The sequence below is a fragment of the Salvia hispanica genome, chromosome 1, assembly GCF_023119035.1.
Source record: "Salvia hispanica cultivar TCC Black 2014 chromosome 1, UniMelb_Shisp_WGS_1.0, whole genome shotgun sequence".
Classification (NCBI taxonomy): Eukaryota; Viridiplantae; Streptophyta; class Magnoliopsida; order Lamiales; family Lamiaceae; genus Salvia; species Salvia hispanica.
In genome coordinates, this window is record NC_062965.1 from 18267070 (window position 1) to 18288555 (window position 21486).

The 21486-nt window shown below is 35.7% G+C and overlaps 3 protein-coding genes across 3 annotated transcripts; 1 reads left to right on the top strand and 2 right to left on the bottom strand.

The window, feature by feature from the left end:
• LOC125189010 lies at nt 1–372 on the top strand. Its single transcript, XM_048086178.1, has one exon. It carries the CDS (start codon nt 1–3, stop codon nt 370–372), a length of 372 nt encoding a protein of 123 aa, XP_047942135.1.
• An 8730-nt stretch (nt 373–9102) lies between these two features.
• Nucleotides 9103–12366, bottom strand: LOC125202361 (E3 ubiquitin-protein ligase DA2L-like). Its single transcript, XM_048100743.1, has 8 exons — nt 11715–12366; nt 11405–11456; nt 11278–11323; nt 10939–11020; nt 10708–10849; nt 10531–10633; nt 10179–10245; nt 9103–10005 (listed from the first exon to the last, which is right to left on the bottom strand). The coding sequence occupies exons 1-8, from the start codon at nt 11970–11972 to the stop codon at nt 9460–9462; spliced, it is 1296 nt and encodes a 431-aa protein (XP_047956700.1). The 5' UTR covers nt 11973–12366; the 3' UTR covers nt 9103–9459.
• A 4315-nt stretch (nt 12367–16681) lies between these two features.
• LOC125201769 (coiled-coil domain-containing protein SCD2-like) lies at nt 16682–21431 on the bottom strand. Its single transcript, XM_048100013.1, has 18 exons — nt 21178–21431; nt 20217–20465; nt 19686–20134; nt 19522–19597; nt 19322–19363; nt 19125–19187; nt 18936–18985; nt 18827–18854; nt 18604–18678; nt 18402–18512; nt 18255–18315; nt 18029–18142; nt 17835–17956; nt 17686–17752; nt 17497–17544; nt 17384–17424; nt 17164–17290; nt 16682–16907 (listed from the first exon to the last, which is right to left on the bottom strand). The coding sequence occupies exons 2-18, from the start codon at nt 20433–20435 to the stop codon at nt 16777–16779; spliced, it is 1824 nt and encodes a 607-aa protein (XP_047955970.1). The 5' UTR covers nt 20436–20465; nt 21178–21431; the 3' UTR covers nt 16682–16776.
• Between the last annotated feature and the right edge of the window lie 55 nt (nt 21432–21486).

Consider the following 21486-nt stretch of genomic DNA (forward strand, 5'->3'; position numbering starts at 1 on the left):
ATGGACTTCACTAAAGCCGGCAAGGAGAGGATGCTTCACCTCAATCTACTTGATGAGTTTAGGAATGAAGCATATGTTAATTCCTCCATCTACAAGGCAAGGATGAAAGCTCACCACGACAAGATGATCGAGAGGCGTGAGTTCTACCCGGGAGACGCCGTTCTACTCTTCAACCACAAGTTGAGGCTCTTCCCGGGCAAGCTGAAATCTAAGTGGTCCGGCCCCTTCACTGTTAAGGAAGTCATGAGCAATGGAACGATGGAGCTCTTTGGACCCGATGGCACCACCTTCAAGGCCAATGGTCAAAACTTGAAGAAGTTCTATACTAGGGAGCAACAAGACGAAGTCTTTGTTGTTGGCTTGATTGAGTAGGTGGAATTTGAAGAGCGTCGAGCATACGAAGGTAAAAAGTTGAGCTATAGGGGAGGCAACCCCTAGTAGGTACATTTATTGCTTTTGTGTGTGTTTTAGCTTATCTTTTGTGTGTGTTTTAGCTTTTCCCTACTTTTGTTTGAGCTGGGTTTTTGGTGTTTTTAACGGTTCGTGTTCTGAGTTCTGTTGCAAGGTTAAAAAAAAAAAAAAAAAAATTCGCAGAAAAAAACGCCCGGGTGGAAGAAGCAAAACGCCCGGCCGGGCATTTCCAGCACAAAAAAACGCCCGGCCACAATGAGAACGCCCGGATTGTCTTCAAAACGCCCGGGCAGGTCGCCCGGTCGGGCGTTTCTCGCGCATATATATAACGGCGCCAAAAACTTGACTCGATTTATTTTAAACACGAGAAATACCTGCAAGTGTACGGGGCTAGTGTAGCAATAAACAAGTACGAGTATCGTATCCACGAAGACAAATTGTGCAGCTCAAGTACCACGAACCAATTTTGACTACTATCTAGAAAATCCGGAAGATATGGTTTTGATTTTGAAAAACAATTGAACATAAACAAGACAAAAGTATGCAACAAAAGACGAGTTTCAAGTAAGAGAACGAGATAGAGTCTTGGATCCAACTACAACGAACACGATGTGAACAACTCAACAACTTCGATTACCCATTTGAAGTCTCTAGGATTACTAGGAAAGCCGCTAGTCTAGACTAAGCCCTCTCTCGAGTGCACTTAACCAGTTGATTAATTATTAATATTGAAGTCTCCTTCTAATACGTCACAATTAACTCCTTAAAAACAAAAAGGCTCAAGCCCTCACTCTAGAATTCATTCTCTCGAATGCAAATTATCTAGGTGTTGTTCATTCTTTTATCAATCCTAATTGGGTATCTCTCGATTACTCAAAACTAGGACAACAAACCCAGCTAAGCAATTGAATTGAAAATGCACAAGAACGAAACAAAGAAATCACAAGAGCAAAGGTAATCAAAAGCATTCATTGTAGTCTTCACCAAAACTCTACAAATGATTTAGCTACTCATATCCAAAGCAAATTCACAAGAGAAATCCATAGAAAGAGATTTGAACATAGTAAACTAATAAAGATACTCCCAAGGGTGAATTGAATGGGCAGATCGTCTTCGTCTTCAAACTTGATGATGAATCGGACTCTTTGTCGCTTCAATCTGCTCTCAAAAGATGGAAACTGCTTTTGGGGCATGTGGAAAGTGTGCTGGAGTCGAACCCTAGGTCCTATTTATACCTGGGGCGAAAATAGAAGAAATTCAGCAGTTACAAGCAATTCGCCCGGCCGGGCGATTTTTGAGTAACAAAACGCCCGACCGGGCGTTCTTCTTAACACGCGGATTGTGCAAAACGCCCGGCCCGGACGTTTTCCCATGGAAAAACGCCCGGTCACAGAGGATACGCTCGGGCTGGAGTATAAAAACGCCCGACCAGTGTAGTAAAACGCCCGACCTCCTGCTTTGGTACTAGTTTCGTCCGTTTCCACCTGTTGTGACTACAAAAACTCGACAAACTCATCAAAACACTAAAATAAGGGATCATAGATGAAAACTCAGGTAAAGTGCTACAAAATACTCAATTATGCACTTTCAAACATCCTACGCACTTGCTAAACTACGAGTTTATCAATCATCACCAAGTCGATGTGGGACAGAACTGAGAGAATTTAATAATATATATGTGTAGAACAATATGAGGAGGGGCAAATGCCCCACCATCCCATAAGGTAGATCCGCCATTGCAACTAAGAGTGTACAAAACTGTGTTGGAGAAAGCCAATATATAGACAGAAAATAAGGTAAATAATAAAAGTATATATAGATATTTATATGTTTAAGAAGAAAAGAACAAGAATTGACTAGAAAAAATTGTACTACTTCAATTAAAACATTCAATTAATTCTGAAACTACATATGGAATTGGTCATGTGTTCATACTAGATAAGGCAAAATGAATAAAGTATGCAGCTCTAAATCTGTTTACTTTATTCAAAAATTTCTATAAAAGGGAAATGGATACTCCCACCTACAATCAATAAATACTTCTTAATGAAAACTTTCAGCGAGTCAACATAAATCGATTGTGTTTCCTTCCTTTTTCTTAAATTTCAAGCACAAACAAACAAAAAAGATTAAAAAAAAAGGTAAACATACTAGAAAGATAATAATTTGAATGAAATTCTTTCAAAGTCAGTTAATGACACAATTAACAATGCAAAACCATATTTTATTTAGAGCAGATAGCAGCATTTATAACTTTGGTCAATTTATAGTCAGTCAAACAATTTTCGAAAAATGGTCGATTATATCATAATTTTAACATTTTTCACAATTGTCTTATAATCTCATATTTGGGAGAATTTGTGTATGACGCGGTGGACGGAAAATACTATACTGACAAAATATTAGACTAGCTACTTAAACGATATCGTTTAATACACCTAGTTAATCATATCTTTATTTTGTACACGTGTATATGTTATAATGTCAATAAGTTCAGATGCCTAGTTAATCATATCTTTATTTTGTACACGTGTATATGTTATAATGTCAATAAGTTCAGATGCGTAGCACGCTAAAAAAAAAATTCCATAGGAAAAACAAGAAAATATCAAAATAATTGTGATATAATTGAGTATTTTTTAAATTTAGAGGATTGATCAGAAATTAATTAAATTTGGTGATTATTTTGGCCATATGCTATTTTATACATATTGATGTGATAAAAATGAACGGTGTAGAATAACATCCAGTAGCAACAATCTACTACAACATATCTGCTAGGAAAAAAAATATAATGAAGAAATAAAATCGCAAAAAAAAAAGAATTTGCATGTTTTTACTAGAAAAAATATTCCTCATACATATAGTCAGCAGCATCTCCATAGTCCATACCAAAAGCATAAAATTCAAGCAAAGAAGGGATATAATTGTGTGTATAAATCTATATGTACAATCACGGCATGGTTTGGCGTTGTTTCCAGCCAGATACTCGTACACAACGGCCTCCTCGCGTCTCCCCTGTTGAAGCCTCGGGTCGGGTGTGCAGCCATCCACTAAGATGCTCACAAGTTACTATCTCAAGGTCCAAGGAACTCGCAGCCAATGTCCGATGACTCGTGATCAATATCAAAAATGGTTCTATATTCGTTACATTTTGAATGATAAATTATAAAATTATAAAATATCTCGCTTGTCTCGTAAATAAACCTTTTCATGTATTTGGTAGACCTTATATCTCTATTCTAATAAGTCCATATGTGAATTCATAAATTAGTAGTAGTTGTTAATGATCTATTTTGTGATATAAATTCGTGAATTTTGGAAGAAAAATTCATGAGTTTTGCTCTTTAAACTCTTGCATCAATTATGATTCCTGAGTTCAAGAGCTTAACCATGTGATTTTTTTGATTCGGGAAAGAACAGTTAGAAAACCCATAAATCTCTTTTTACGATCCGAGAATAGAACAATTAGAATATAATAAGCTTATATTATGTTCGACTCGATTACATTAATTTAAATAAGTAATAACTAATAAACAGTACTTCCTCCGTTCCGTCCTTCTGTAGTAGAGGCGTTTCATTTTCAGCACTCGTTTTAGAAAAATTATAATAAATAATTAAAATAGAGAAAATGTAAAATAAGAGAAAAAATAATATAGAGAAGACTCTTAACTATATTATTCTCTTTTTTACTTTATTTTCTCTCCACTTAACTATTTATTATAATTTTTCTAAAACGAGTGCTCAAAATGAAACGTCTCTACTACAGAGGGACGGAGGAGGGAGTACCTAGTTTACAACTGACTACTTACAACTTGGTTTACAAGATTTAGATATTGGCTTAGGTGGTGGATCCGATTGCGGTTCATACACTGTCTGCATCGAACGGTTCTTTACTCTTGAAGCCGGTGGCAGAGGAGTCGGCTGCACCGGTGCAGTTGGATAATCGTCATTTGTTTGAGAAAATAATGGCTTCCTTTGATCCGAGATAGGAACTCCTCCATTGGCAGAGAATGGATCTCTCAAACATTGTGAGAGAATCACTAGATTCATAAACATAGTCACCAACAATAATTTCGAAAACGGAGTCATTGCAATTTCTCAGTATCAATTGCCCTGCATTTATAGAACAAAACAAGTGTTCAGCAAGATATATATTTATAGAAAATTATAGTACTACAATTTTGCATGAAAAAATAAATATAAAATGAAAATTTAGGACAAAGTTTAAACAGAGAATGTGGATAAAAATCCTACAAAATTTGAAGTGAAATCTGAATTGGGAATTTGAGAGAAGGCTGCAGTATGAGTTTATGGAGAAGTGATATCTGAATTTGTGAATTTGAGGAGTGGGATAGTGTGCTTTATATAGAGGTGTTTTATTATTATTTATTATTTTTAATTTATGGACGACTTTGCTATTTTTAATGTTAAATTTAGTTGCCTCGGCAAGAAAATGTAATGAAAATTTCAAATACTAACACGGTTATGTTGACATGGTATTGACTGATAAAGAAAGTCGAAGGAAAGTGTAATTCATAAGCTCCGCGTGATACAATAAAATGGTGTCGAAAACTCAGAAATATATAAATTTTAATTTATTTCTTCACTTAATAGATTATGGTCAATTAAAAATAATCTTATTTTTTCATTTTGATCCAATCAATCAAAATAAGTAACTCTCTATTATCAATATTTGAACGATTTTTCTCTAATCTCTTTCTTATTTTACTAGTAATTTTTATTAAAATTCATGTCGTTTATTATAAAGACTGCTTTTCGTGGACGTAGGTAGTATAATTTATGCCGACCCATACCAACCTCCAATTTCGTATAATTATTCATAATATGATCTCAACCATCTTAATGACATTATATGTAATTATATTTTATATTATAAAATAATTATAAATTTTATATTTAAAAATGAGTAATAAATTAGAGTATCTCCTTGCGAAGTGCGCCCCCTCTCTGTTCTAGTGCCACTGTGAAATAACACGCGATTTTAAGAAGGAAAAGAACAAGAAATTTACAACGAAAATTTTAAAAAGGAAAATTTCAGGAATTTACAACGAAATTCAACTTACTTTTCAATAACATATACTACCATGCACTATTTACGATTTCTAGGAAATTAATTTGCAATGATTTTGCTATTTTGAGTGCGCTATAGATTACTACAATATTCATCATAAATTCCTTTATATTTTTACGTATAAAAGGCAAAATTAAGAAGGAAAAGAACAAGAATTTACAACGAAACTTGCTAACATACACCATGCACTATTTATGATTTTCAGGAAATTAATTTGCAATGCTATTATATTCATCATAAACGCCTTTCAATGTTGCTTCCTGCATTACTTTCATGCGAACACTTTTAGTCGATATGTGAAAAAAGTATTCACATGTTTAAAGGTGATTATAAACTAAAAATTCAAATTGAAAAATGGAATATGTGGAAAAGCAATCTTTTGAAAAAAAGATTAGTTCAAAAATTGAAACAAAAAAAATAATGATACATTTTAGTTATATAAAATCAACTACAACATTTTTTTATCGCAGGTGTTCCGAGCACACCTTTGACGGAATCAAACTAATCCTACTCGACTGGGTTTGCAGATTAAAATTGAAAGTCTCACAGTAAATCACGAGATTTGACCCGTAACTTTAAGATTCCCACAATTTTGTGCTGCCAACTATTCTACTACAACCCATAAATATTGCTCCATCTGTCCTATTAGAAATGAAACGTTTTTATTTTTTATTTGTCCCATTAAAAATGAAACATTTCTAAAAATAGAAACAACACTCTCTCTACTTTTTCTTCTCTCTTACTTTACTCTCTCTTCGTTAACTCACAAAACTACACTACATAAAATTCTCTGCCGAAAACCAAATGTTGCATATACAATGGGACGAGGGAGTACAAATTATAGCCCATTTTAAGAGGAAATCCAAGAGAGAGCCTAAAGCTGAATCATTTGGGTCTTTTCCCACTTTATATTTATTATTTACAGCCATTTGGGCCTTCACCATTCTATTGGGCTTCACCGTTTGGGCCTTTTCCTACTTTATATTTATTACTCCTACTTACAGCCCAAAGCTTAATCCTTAGGGCCCTTTTATATTACAGCCCAGTCCTATGTTGCACCACGATTTTACTTGCAAATGTGAAAACTTGGATCTTCAATGAAAATTCATCTGATTAGGTTAACAAATAGTAGTAATGAAAACTCGCCAAAAATGGAAGAAATTTGATTGACCAGTATTTATTTTTTGTGTGTTTTGGACACGAGAAAATGATGATCGGTTACAATTTTTCTAATGATGTTACATGTAAATTGAACAATTGAGTATTTATTTTTTTTTAAATTAGCACCAACGTATTTAAATTTCTAGTTTAGTTAACTATAAATTATAGTAATAATCTTTCTATTACACCAAGTCAAACAGATGTACCCAAAGCAGAAAAAAATTACATGGTTTCCTAATATCATTAATTTTAGGGCTAGGGGAAAACTTCTCATTCATCATACATGCCTTTTATGAGAACAAGAGCCCCGGTTTGGTTCGCTACTACGACACGGGAAAAGAACCAAACAAAGAAAAACACATGAAGGAGCTTATTACACGCTCAAGCCAATAAAAACAAAAGATTCGACCACTATATTATTATTGCTAAAGAGACGCGCGTACACTCACTCGGCCGAGATACAGTGAGTGCAACACCTTCGTCTTCTTCACATTTACCAAATTAATTAATTATGTACACCTTGGTTTATAAGACGGTGGAGGCAGCTTAGGTGGTGCATCCGATTCCGGTCCAATTACTGACTGCATCGAAACTTTCAAAGGAGGTGGTGGTGAGGCCGGTGCACTTAGATCATTAGTAGAGAACGGATGCCTGATACATTGTGAGAATATTAGTAGATGCATAAGCACTAAAAGTTTCAACAAGAAATGCATTTTACTTAGAGCGTACAAAACTGTGTTTGATAAAGCCACATATATATAGGAAATATTTGACATGATAATAAATAAATATTAAAGTCTACATATAATTTTTTATGTTTAGCTTTGTGCTATTTTTGGGACTTGGGAGCTTGACTATAAATTAAAACCAATGTTTTAAAAATCGGATCGGCCGGCGAACCGGGGTCATTATCGGTTCACTGGTTCAACCGGTTCACTGGCCGAACCATTGGTTGAACCGGAATATATAATAAACACATATATTATATATTATTAAATACGTATAATAACATATGTGAATAAAAATAAAAATAGCCTTATAAAAATGTAAAAAATGAAATATTTGGGGACTTCAATCAAGATTTTTCCACACACTGCCATGCTATGCTTGTCGCTTTGTCACTAATACTTGAGAGTTCAAAAACCAAAATACATGAGACCAATAGCTACATAAGTCTCGCAAAATACACAAATCTTTAACAAAATACATGAGTTTATCAAAATACCAAACTACTAACTCAAAACAAAATACTTATCATCTCAATTACTTTCATTTCCAGCATCAAGATTAAGGCAACTAATATCACAAAAATCATCGTTGAGGCTACTAGTATTTCCATTATTAAAAGTTTAATGATTTAGTATAAGAATATTTAGTGTTTATATTTTTCCAAGATGGCCTTGTGGTGGAGTGGTTTAACTTCTACTAATTAGAGTGGAGGTCATGAGTTCAACCCCTCTCAACAACAATTTTAAAATTTTTGGAAAAATAAAAATAAAAAACCGGTTTCCGGTTCGCGGTTGGACCGGTCCGACCGACCGGTTCAAACGATTCTTAACGGTTCAACAGCACACTGGTTTAAATAGGTGAACCGGACCGACCTACCTATCGGTTCGCGGTCGGACCGGTTGAACCGGCCGGTCCGGTCCGGTATTTAAAACATGGATTAAAACATTCAATTCATGCTGAGACTACATGTGGAATTGGTCATGTGTTCAAACTAGCTAGGCAAAAAGAATTAAAAACGTAGCTTTAAATCTGTTCACTTAATTCAAAAATTTCTATAATTAAAAGGGAAATGGATACTCCAAAACTGCACCAATAAATATTTCTTTATGAAAATTTTCACCGATCGAGTCAACATTAATCGATTGTGTGGCCTTCCTAAATTTCATGCATAAACAGAAAGATACCAGTTTGAATGAAATTCTTTCAGAGTCAGTTAATGACACAATTTAACGATGCAAAACCAGTTTTTATTTAGAGCTAAGTAGCAGCATTATCACTAAGTTTGGTCAATTTATAGTCAATCCCACAATTTTTCAAAAATTGTCAATTACTATATCATAATTTTGACATTTTCCACAATTGCCTTATAATCTCATAGTTGGGAGAATTTATGTATGACAGTGGTGGACGGAAAATAATATGTATAAAATATTGGGCTACTTAAACGACGTTGTTTAATACACTACACCTAGTTAATAACATCTTTTTGTACACATGTATATGTTATGTCAATAAGTTCACGTAGCACACTAATTTTTTTCATCAAAATAACTATGGTATAGTAATTGAGTATTTTTCAAATTTAGAGGATTGATCAGAAATTAATTAAATTTGATGTGATGAAAATGAATGATGTAGAATAACATCCAGTAGCAACAATCTACAACATATCTGCTACGAAAAAAAAATATAATGAAGAAATAAAATCACAAAAAAAGAATTTGCATGTTCTTACTAGAAAAACTATTCCTCATACATATAGTGAGCAGCATCTCCATAGTCCTTACCAAAAGCACAGATTCAAGCAAAGAAGGGATATCATTGTGTGTATAAATCATATGTACAATCACGGCATGGTTTCCCACCTCACCGAGGTGGCGTCGTTTCCAGCCAGATACTCGTACACAACGGCCTCCCCGCGCCTCCCCTGTTGAAGCCTCAGCTGTGCAGAAGATGCTCACAAGATACTTTCTCAAGGTCCAAGGAACTCGCAACCAATGTCCGATGACTCGTGATTAGCACAGCCAAGATTACGATGAGGAAGCTACGACTGACCTGACGAGCTAGTGCCACGCTACTCCAACAGTACTGGTCCTCGCTCGGGCCTCAGCCAGCGAAACAGTCATGGCTAGCATCATTTGCTCCTCAAAACTCTCGGGCATTATTGATCCTGGAAAAGGTTGGCCACTGCTGCTCTGGTTCTCGTCTTCATGTGAAATAGAAGCCAGACTGATAGCATCCCCAAATTCATCAGAACCTCCGTAGCTAGTTCCTATTTCAGCCATCTGAGATCGATGATCAGCCCATTCTCCAGCATCCCCGGTCATGTCGGGTGATGCCACAGTGCCGCTCTCTGCAGGAAAATAATTTTCAGATTCCTGCCCCTCCCCGTTGGAATACGCGCTGTATCCAGATATGTCACCACCGTAGTTGGTTAGGGGCCCTCCGTTAACCTGCTGACGTTCAGCAAGGGCTGCGATTGCGCAAGCAAGACCACCAGAAGGAGACGATGATGATCCAGCTGCGGGAACTGTTTCTGCTAAAGAGGTGTGATCTTCTACGTTGTATTCTCCTAACTGAAAAGATAGATCTTGACGCCCGCCATTTTCCTATAAAATCGTCGAGGACATACAGTTGAGAGAGCAAGTTAGTATGGCTAATTCTTGCACAAAAACTTCTTCAAATGAGGATTCAATCCATATGGAAAGTAAAGCACACAATGGTTTTCGTGTAAAATCGAGAACAGATGAGGATGATCTATTGGATATTAGCAAAATAGTACCTGAATAGACAGCCAAATCGCCTCCATAACCATGATGTCCTCGAGATCAAGGTCAAATTCATCCTCCCTACATTTAGAGCAAACATAATTAACATAAAAAGTCTGTTACATGTTCAACAACCATCTAGTAAATGTCTAAATCTCTAAGTAGCAATCCCTAATTAATTGTATATATTATATCTTCAATACTCACAAAGCCAAGTACCAAATGGCTTTATTAATCGACCATTTCTACAACAATAGCCATGTGATACACAGGGAACGCTTGATGAAACTTTAATATTTGCAAAGAGCTCAAAAATATCAATGGATTTTCTAAATAAACAATTCTAATTAGAGAAAAATGGCGTACCTAGTCTGCCTTTGGCGTGGAGGTGGTCTAATCACTGAAGTTTCAATGGACTCATCTGAAGCAACAGTTTCTTCACTTTCTATTGCAGAAAAAGAAGTGGGCGCTGTGTACAGGCAAACCACAATTATTACACGAGCAAGAAATCAGTATCTACAATGAGAGGCTCAGACCAGTTACCTTGGGTTGAGCAATATTCAACCTCAGTTGGTGCTCTCATACTGCTAGAAGAGCTTATTTCTCTTAGTTGTATCGACTTCTCTTCATCCTGGAGTTCTTGATGCCTCATCCTTATTTTGGCCTCGATAACTCGTTGCTCTTCCTGTGGGTGAAAATAATAGCAAACGTTTCAGTGACGAATATTCAATACTACAAATAAAAGTCACAAAATTACGATAAAATCGCTCTCACAAGTTGCTCTATGATTTTCTCCTCCTTTGTCTTACAACCTCGATACTCCACAGCATAATTTGATGTTTTACAGAACGGGCACCTTTAAGAGTTAAAGACGAGCACAAGCTGAAAACTTGACATGTAACAAAGGTAAACACAATTTTCCCTAAATCATATACTGTTACGATATGCGTTTGTGTGTGTGCGCGCACACATCCATACACTTTTGAATCAGTTATCAGTATATGAGTAAAATCTAACACATCGACATGCAATCTCTTCTTTTCTTTTCTCTGTTTCAAAGGAAACAAATACAAACAACTCCTACCAAAATCAAATCCATTAAAATAAGGATACTGTGTAGGGCGCGTCGCATTGGGGGTCTTCATCTGTACAAAACACTCTAAAAGTGGGAGCAGTTCAGTAAAATCACAAACACCAGACCATTATTTAGTTGAACTAAGAAACAAGCAAGAATCAATACCCGTACAGATGCCCTTGGTGCAGCATCTCGACCGATTAAGACTTGGATAGTACTGAAAACATCCAAAACCAAGAACGATATCATTAAATGATGAACATCTCACATTGAAAGAGACAACCTAATATGCATTACTCAAAAAACACAACAAACTATCCATCATCAAGACTACACATTGCTACAAGTAATCACCAAACCATAATAAAGACAACCACCAAATTCGAGTTCCTCAACAACAATCCTAATAAACCAAAGCACCAAAAAATAAGATTAAATTAAATTTCCAAAAAATTCCAAAAAAAAGAGTACAAACCAAGAAGCAAATGGGACACTCCTCAAGGTCAGAGGAATCATCATCACCAGGGTAGCAAGGCGCCAGCTTGGAGTCAAGAATCAGCTTCCGAAGCTTCTTATGATCCACATCTCTGTGTCGGTACAACCCCTGAGGCCTAGTGTACTTCTCATCCACCACCTGCCTCCTCTTCACCCCCAATTTATTCCCCATCACCAATACCTCTCGATTTCCCCCCAAAAGCTTCACAATCGCAGCTAAATTCTCACTCAATCGCATCCAAACATCTCGTAAAACACAGAAATGGTAGAAAGAAACGCCAATTGCACTCGAAATAAACACAGATTTCGGAATAAATTGGAATTCAATTAAACCTTGGAATTCAATTGCAATGATACACAGGTAAATTATGCGCCTTTACACATCCCTACATGTATATTTATATTGGAGAGGGGAGAGAGAGAGTTGAACAAGATATATCTACTAGATTCGGTGTTTACGCCATGGATTAAAGAAATTGAAGCTACTGCCACAGAGAAGAACAGAACAGAGACGGCTATACATACATAATTTACATATATATATATATATAAATAAATTTAAAAATAATTTATTGCCTCATTTTTGCAGCAAAAAAACAAGAAAGTTTCGATTTTTAACCAATCAATTGCCTTAATTAAAAAAGAGATTAAATACTTAATGATGCTGAGTAATATGTAATTAATGATTAGGAGAGCAATAGAGAGAATCAAAGGGGTGGTGGAGTGCAATATCCGGAAAGAATAATGAATAAATAATAGAGTAAATCAATTTGCAGAGAGAAAGTGTTGTTTTTTATAATTTATAAATGTAATAAAGTGAGGTATATGATGTGTGTAGAGAAATTGTCCTACACTATCATTGTCAATTTTTTGTTTTGTAGTTCGTACAATGTTTCTCTTTTGGATCTTTTTCTACTTTTAATTTTACTTTTGGTTTCATCATTGAAATAATTTGACTAGGGGTGGGGAAATAGTATATAATCATATTCTTTAGAAAAAAGGATTGCAATGAAATTGAAAATTGGTTTAGGGTTCCAATCATAACCTAGTGTTAAAAGAATGGTACTAATTATTACTCTCTTCATCATGATTTACGGAATGCATTTCATTTTAACACGCAAAATAAAAATAATGTATGAAGAACGAATAAAATAAAAATAATGTATGAAGAACGAATAAAATAAAAAAGAGAATAAATGAAAATATCTTCTTTTTGTCAAAAGAAGAAATAAAAAATGCGCATAATATATCTTTGAGGGCGAAGAGAGTATTAGTTTCAGCTATAAGATTTGAGTTCAATTGATTATGTGTTTGAAGGGATTATAATAATCAATGGCGGAGCCACAGTGGGGCCAGAGGGGCCCTTGGGCCCCTCACCCATTTGATTTATTCCTATATAAAATACTCCCTACGTTCCAGGAAGATGACCCATTTCTTGGACGGCACGAGATTTTATACAATTTTATTTTGTATGTTAAATGGAGAGAGTAAAGTAAGAGAGGGGATAAAGTAGAGATAAAAGGGTTTTCATTTTAAGTAATGGGTCATCTTGGTTGGGACAAATCAAAAAGGAAAGTGGGTCATCTTTAATGGGACGGATGAAGTATATGTATGCAAGGATTAACAATTGTTTCAGTAGCCGAGTTGGTCTGAGTTTCAGGCAAGCCAATCCAACTGATATGAGTTCGAATCCCATATCTAGCATATTGACTGTATTAGTTTTTATGCCTTTTTGTTAATTTCTCTAGTATAATCTTATAACTATTATTTTATATAAATAATTTTTTTAATTACAATTAAATGATTTCATTATTTAACAATATAAATGACTCCTTTCTCTTTAATTCCATGAATATATAAATTTTCATATAATATTATTTAGAAATCACTTTTAATCATATCATTTACAAAAATCTAGACTAGAAGAAAATAATTCATTAATTCCACAAATACATAGATATATTATAGTAAAATCAATTTAAATAGTATGGTCTTTATTATAACAAATCTATTCTTTAATATATTTTTTAATTCGATGTTGTTACTATATTACTAAATTTTATTATTCATACTCTAATTATTTATCTCATTATCCATTTCTCACCTACACTTATGTCGGAGTTGTTTCCGCGTCGTTAACATAGAAAACACTCAACAAATTTTAGCAATAATTTGGGCCCCCAGGATTAGAATCCTGACTCCGCCACTGATAATAATATTAGTGAAATTGATTTTGCTCGAGGTATTTTTCGTGTTTATGAAAAAATACTAAGTGGACAACATGCTAATGTAATTTGAATTTAGATAGCAAGCAAACTTGAAATTATTAATTTCCTAGTTGGCTATTGTATAATGTAAGATTTGATTATGAAATCGATTAATTTATCAACTTGATCTATCTTTGGGGAATGGTAGTACAATATTGTACAATTTGGTTTATCTTTATTAGTGAGACAACCAAAATTAGGATGTTTCCGTGTCTGTAGGTTCATTTGTAGAGTCCTTTTCACCTATTCACTAGTGTTAGAAAAAAAATACTCTAATCAATTGAGATACTAGAGTGCTAGTGCCAAAAAAAGTGAAAAAAATCTATACATGTTTTCCTTCAACCCTGTTAGCAAATAAAAGTTCATCTATAGATTAGAAATACATATGAATATTATTATTTTGTTGTTAATATGGGCTTAATTATGAGAGTCAATACACCGCCAAAGGATTATAAGTAGAAAAAACACACCGGCAAATTCAATTCCGCAAAATTAAGAACATGCTGAAACGCACCGTCAACATTATCTACATAACTTGTTTATAGACCGACATAATCCGCCATTAATGTTTATTTATATTTATTTTTAATAACGACACGTGCTTGCGTCGCAATTACGGAGGATGTATTTTCTTAATCATCGAAAATATATGTTGATTAATCTACTTTTGCTAGGGTCATATACATTCAGACTAGAAAAACACACTAGAGTCGATGTGTTAAGAGATCATATGTACTATAGTGCAGGGACGGATCTAATGTGTAAGGAGGAGGGGCAAATGTCCTCCCTCAAAATTTCATATCTATGTATAAATTCTATTATAGAAAAAAATTAATATTAGTTTCTTCTTTAAATGTCCCTTCTCAAGCACTTCAAATATCCCCACATATATTTTTGCTCCTTCTATGATCATTTTCTAGATCCGTCCCTGCTATAGTGCAAGATCATTTAAAAATAATTGTATAAGGCATTTTCATCATAATGTAGACCTATATATATTACTCCATAAATTAATGTAATAAGCTTTAATGTGTTTCCTAGTTATGTCAATATAGCAAGTGCAACATCCAATATCATGTTAATATTATTATAAGAATAATTGTATAGTTTCATGCAATAAATAGTGCGATATAAAGCTATCTTTAAAAAAGACTCGGATAAGTATAAGGTATTTTCATCATTAATTGGCTGTTTTCCGACCATTTCAATGTAACAATATCTGACACATAGGATATTGTACATGAATATTAGATTCTTTACAAAATTTAAAAAAAAGAAAATAGAAAAAGAAAGACAAACAATTGGTTGTTAAGGTTGGTTAACCTTGTGAACCTAATTGGTATGCTTTAGCAAAATCATTAATAGTATCTCTTTTGTTTAATTTCTGTCAATAATAGTGGGCTTAACTATTTTGTGAGCTGTTGGATTGTAGATAGAGTGGTTAAGGTAGTGAAAATGATTAATGGGATATGGTTGTTTTAAATAAGTTTTCTTTTCACTTAATTTTGTTTTTTGCGATTAAAATGAGGATTAATGGAACGTGACCTAAGCTGGTTTGTTTTTTTACATGTTCAATTGTTCATAGTGTGAATTTGTTACTATTTAATGTTTAATTCTTACCCAAGCTGAGTTAGGTGAGGTTGGACGGTCGATCGAATGCATTCCACAAATTTCACTAAAATTCAGTTTTTGGAGTTGTCATCGTTCAGTTTTTGGAGTTGTCATCAATCTCACAGTTCGGAAGCTCTGCTCGAATTTTTTGGGTTGGAAAATTTTACTATATTGAGCTTTCGAAGTTGCCACCGATCTCACGTTTCAGCAGCTCCGTCCCGACCTTCTTGAATTAAGGTTCACTTACGTTTTTTATCTGACATCTCTTATTAGTGATGACCATCATATCTCATATGTCTATGTATTGAAGACTTTCTTCACTATATTTGATCCTACTAGTTCTATTTTCTGGATCGGTTATTATTATAATTGTATATCATTAGATTCACTCTTCGATCAAAATATGGTTTGACTCGTGTCATACATAAATAAAATATAAGTACTAACTGAGACCTAACGTTATTGATCAACACCATATGTATAAAAATATTATTAAGAGGTATGTGTTCATCAACTTAACACGAGGGTCTCACCAACTATCGAGATGATTAATTATTTATTTATCCTAGTCAATTATTTTGATTCCCACGCTTAAAATAAATTATCCATTATATAGGTTAATTGATAAAATCCTCACCAACTCTGATCTGATTTTGGACTTTAAATATGCATCCAAATTGTTATAATTTTTTTTCTCTAAAAGCTACACATTCATATGCAGACTAAGGGCATACACATCCGCGTGTAGGGATAGGGAAAAGCACGCCGTTGCATATCCCTAAGCACGCCCCCGATGCACGTGTATTCGTGCCTAAGCATGTTGGTCGTCCGAATTATATAAAAAACTTATGGGATTGCCCGTTCTCCACAATAGCAAAATAACTCATTTATGTGGTTGTTATAAAATTAAAAGAATATATGATGTTGAATATCTCATATTTCCGCGTCATGAAATTTGTACGAATAAAAATTCCACGTTTAAAATCGGACAACTAGTTGGACTGTAGATTGCTTAAGAGCTAAAATTGATACTTATGGGCTTATAATAATGGAAAGGGAAAACATTTGATGAAAAAACTTTCTTCAATCAAGATTGCTAAATGAGAAAAAAGTTTATTGCACCAAAATATAGCAAGAAATAAAAGGATGGCACAAGAAAAAAGCTCATGACAAAATTTCATACTCAGTTTCCAGCAGAGTCTTGTGGGAGGAGCTGTGATCGATCAATCTCCGCGACTCCTCCCACAGCTTCGTCTCCATCCCCAGCTTCCGAAGCTCCATAAGACCACGCTCGACTGCCACAAAATCACACATATACACTCAACATTATGTCAAGCGTCAACAATGAATTTTGACAATGTGGTGTTGTTTTCAAACACTTCGGCCTATAAAAAGCCGGCCCTAGCTAGCACGTCGTGGACTAAAACAGCGAAGCATGTATAGAGCAACAGAAAAAGACGAGTATTTTAGACTATGCTAAGTCAAGTTGTATCAAATAATTCACATTTAGATTTAATGTTAACATTGTTGGTTGTTCAAAAGAGAGAGTACCATCAACGGCATCGTGTGAATTAGGCGCCCGGTTTCCTTGGTTGATCCAGAATTGCAGCCTATCTTCAGCAATATCCGGTTCCAGCCCTTGAGTTTTCGCTCGTCTCCAGAAGTACGACAGCCAAGCCTTGATACACAACGTATACAGCTTTATTAGCCATATCATATGATCAAACAAGCATTGTCAAAACACAAACACAGGAAGATATTCGGGCTTTACTTGCTTAAGAAGCACGTCTTCACACTCCTCCGGACTCAATCCTGAAACGAAGCACATTTCGTAAATACATTCAGATATCAGACTTTCCATGTAACAGAACGAACGAAAAATACCAAATGTTTCCGAATTATTGGTGCTCTCAGCCGGTAGCTTCACTTCATCTGCAGATTGAATTTTTCATAATTCGAAAGAAAGTAAAAGCTCGTTAGTCGTTTACTCCTAGAAACTCTTGAAAGATCATACCTCAACATGGCACATACATGAAAAAAAAGGAGACTCTTAAGAGATGAATCCATACATACCAATATTAGATTTTAGAATAACCGGGCGACGTTTCTGTGCTAGTGCCATAGCTATCGCCTCCTCTACCTTTCAAAGAAAGACTAGCAAAAAATCAACGCAGTAATGTGATTCAAACGAAGACGTGAGGGATCATGATTGGGAAATGAACCTTGAGGGCACTCAGTTCCCGGAGGCCTTTTTCAACCATAAGCATGCTTTCCAAGTCGACCTTCTTTGTAAGATCTTCCTTGTACAGCAGAACTCTCTCCCTTTCGTCTAAACCATCGGCCGCTGACAAATTGACAGAAAAAAAAATCAGTTGGAATGAAAATATTTTAACTAAACAACGAAAATGATGCCTACCGGAATGATGCACATCTTTTGCTTTACGTCCTGCTGCCAATATAACTTCAACAGGGCGTGAAGCGAAACGTGACCAATATTCATGCCTTGCTTCGGCTATCTCTGCGTGGATCCCTGCATAAAACGAATGAAATGTAACTCTGCAGATGGATTTCTTTCGCAATATCCTCTTACAGAGGCTCAAAAAAAAACGAGCGCCTTCAAACGAATGCATAACTAAATTTACCGTGGCGAATGCACAAACTCCAGCATCGAGCAAGCCAACACCTCTTGAGAACAACCTCTTCCTAAAGTATTAGACTGCCAATCAGATAAGTAAGGACAAACAACGAAAGGCTGTAAGGAGGCGAGGTCTGGTTTAACCGGTAGATACCATCTCCTCGTGAGTCAGTATCATCCGTTGTGTGGTTATCTTAAGCGATTTAACTTCTAGCATCGCGACATGGAGTTGATCCAGAGCAGAGTTAGCTTCTTCCCTCGATGCCTTAAAGAGAAAAATCATACGAATTGTCACATTTCAAGATGATAAAAACTCACAAAAATAGTGTAAATTGCTATCCAGTGAGTCCAAATACCTCAATTTCCATTCGGAGGACTGCAACCTCCTCGTTGCCACCGCCATAAGTGTCTGCTGCGATTTTAAGAGCAGCCTGCAAAGGGAAACAATGCTCAGCTTGTAAACTACGTACGAAGACTAATTTGTGAAAATGGTCGAAAGACTAATGAGCTACACAAATGAAATCGATGAGATGTCAAAACAGATGGAAAACTGGAATAACCAGTAGATAATCGACATACCTCTCGTTTCTGAAGATCAGCTTCCTTCCTGAAGAGTGAGCATACCAAGGAGATGTTTACATACAGAAATCATGATTTTTATCGAAAAAGTTCCGAAAATCATAACAACCTGCTTAAAAGCCGAGCTTCTAAAGACACACCATCGCCTAAAGACTCAATCTGAAAGAGCGCAGTTTTAAATTGGCGTATAAAGCCACATTTTTAGTGTAGAAATGCACAGAAAAAATCAGCATTGTCGCTTCACATTATTAAACGTTTTCTTTTGGATCGGTAGAGTATAATAGACTCAAACGATTACCTGTTTTTCGAGCTGTCTGGTTCTTGCTTCCGCTTCATCATAACGTTCCTCTGCTATCCTGAGCTGAAAGAGATGGTCACGTTACGATGCTAACCAACAGGTAAAACCGGACACTGAAATCTGAAATTAGGCTTTCCGATACCAAGATCTTCGATAAGAAAAGGTAGTGAATGAGAATAGGAGCCTAGAAGGATCACCTTTTCCACTAAACTCTCGTTTTCTTCTTGAAGCATGTCAAGCTGCAGATTCGAAGCATCCTTTTCAGTGATCAAATGAAATGGAATGAAATACGCAATGCTACCATTATAAGTCCTCTTTTTTTGTGAATATGTATGATAACACGCACATACAATAGATGGTCCCGTTGAAGAAATCAACCTAATGTTGTAAATCATACCTCGTCTTGTAGAGCAGAAGAGGACTGCAGGCCACCTTGTTCTTTTAATTTGAAAGTTCCAAAATCGAGTGATAACCTGGAATCGACAGAAAAGTAATGCACGAGATAAGAGTGAAACCAAATATTTACTCGAAAAACCAAAGGAAGTTAAAGAAGACATCTACTTTTTATCCCTGACTTTATCGAGCTGAGAATCAGCGGTATTTCCAGATGCCACGGGCTTAAGTGACAGAGACACGCTTGATGGCACCATGGCAACTGTCTTCACCCTCAAATTCGGCCGGCCAACTAAACTAGCAGAAGAGGATGATCTTCCAGCGGTGCGAGCTGATGCTGGTTGTGGTGGTTCCTCCGAAGCATTCATTTGAACAGAAGAAGCTGTTCTTACATGTGTGGAGTGATTAAGAGACAGGGACGGTTCAACAGGCTTTGACTGTCGGTGGCGAGCTGATGAAGGCTGCTGATGTTCTACAGATGGTTCAAGTGGCTTGGGACGAGAATAACGAGCAGAGGAAGGCTGCTGATGCTCCACGCTTGAAGATGGCTCGAGAGGCTTGGAGCGAGACTGCCTATTACGAGCTGACGAAGGCTGATCTACTGAGTTACGAACTGACTAGAAAGTAAAAAAGAAGTTCAGGATACGAAAAAACAGAGACGTAGAATCAGAAAACTGCCATGTATGCAAGATAACTCACCATTGGAGAACGACTTCGAGCTTGCCTTCCGCCAGCAAGTCCTATACCAGCTGACGGAACGCTTGAGTTGAAATCATACAGTTCGTCCTCCTCTTCGTCATCTGCTGGTTGCTGAGCCATAACCTCCGCAAGCCTTTGAGCAGCTGCCTTGTTCTGTGGCTTCTTCATACTTAGATTAGTCGAAGTGGAACGAGTATGCTGATGCATTGGGGACGTCATGATGAAAACTCCCGAAAAGACTTGTTTCCTCTGTTTGTAAACAACAGACGAAGCATTACAAAGCGATGATACTAACGAAAACTTCCCTAAACGCAATCCTAGAAAATTTATATCTCAATCTTCAGCGATTCTTCGATTAATTTCGTTATGAGTTAGTCTATACCATATTGAATCTAACTAATTTACACCAGTTGAAGAGCATTATGAGCTCTCTCACTTCTAAGGCCACGCCAGATTCGCAATAAGACAACGGAAAAATGCACCATCGTTGTCTAGAAAAGGCCGGATACATACATATATCACACCAACATTCATACCAAAAACAAAAAATTCCCACAATCTCTACCTTTCTAGTCAAGATTTTACTTACAATCAAACCAAGACGTCATTTTTAAGTGAATTCTCACTACAAATGACCTTGTTGTTCTCTTTTATCAACTAATTAAGGACTAACTCGGATTGAAGAAAGCTATAGAACTACTTATTGTTAATAGTAAACTCACTAATTTGGTGATGTGTGAAGAATTGAACCCTAATGAGGAAATCTAGGAGGCCAAACAATGGAACTAACACATCATTTCCACAAAATCAATCAGAATAAAACAACGATCTTTAATCAAGAAAAGACACACATTTGTGGGTACCTACAATAAATGAATTCAGCTTCGATTTCCTACAAAAGGGTTCTGGCATTTCGACAAATACAATGAATGCGTTATAATGCATGTGAAACACACCGTACCTTGTGGAAATTTGGGGAGAACTTATCAAAATTCTTGTGATTTCATATGTATAGCTATAATCTATGTGTGTCGATTGGGGATCTGGTTCTCTCTGTGGCAGTTTGGCGGTGTGATTGAGTGGGAGTGGAGTTGGGTTCGGAGAATTTAAGGAAGAGAGGAGAGAAATCCCACACGTGCATATTTTCGCCATTTCCATGTCATAATCCATGCAAGAAAATATTTCATTTATTTCTTTTTTTTATTACTACAACGTTTTTTCTCCATTTTTTCATTTTCAAAAAATTAAAAATTGAACCTGAATTTTTTAT

Coding starts and splice junctions, on each gene's coding strand:
- LOC125201769 (XM_048100013.1), bottom strand. CDS start 20,435: ATGACGTCCCCAATGCATCAGCATACTCGTTCCACTTCGACTAATCTA. Junction 17,957..18,028: donor AAAAGATGTGCATCATTCCG/GTAGGCATCATT, acceptor TCAATTTGTCAG/CGGCCGATGGTTTAGACGAA. Junction 16,908..17,163: donor TTCACACGATGCCGTTGATG/GTACTCTCTCTT, acceptor ATTTTGTGGCAG/TCGAGCGTGGTCTTATGGAG.
- LOC125189010 (XM_048086178.1), top strand. CDS start 1: ATGGACTTCACTAAAGCCGGCAAGGAGAGGATGCTTCACCTCAATCTA.
- LOC125202361 (XM_048100743.1), bottom strand. CDS start 11,972: ATGCGATTGAGTGAGAATTTAGCTGCGATTGTGAAGCTTTTGGGGGGA. Junction 10,850..10,938: donor AGAAAATCATAGAGCAACTT/GTGAGAGCGATT, acceptor TTTCACCCACAG/GAAGAGCAACGAGTTATCGA. Junction 10,634..10,707: donor TGAATATTGCTCAACCCAAG/GTAACTGGTCTG, acceptor GCCTGTACACAG/CGCCCACTTCTTTTTCTGCA.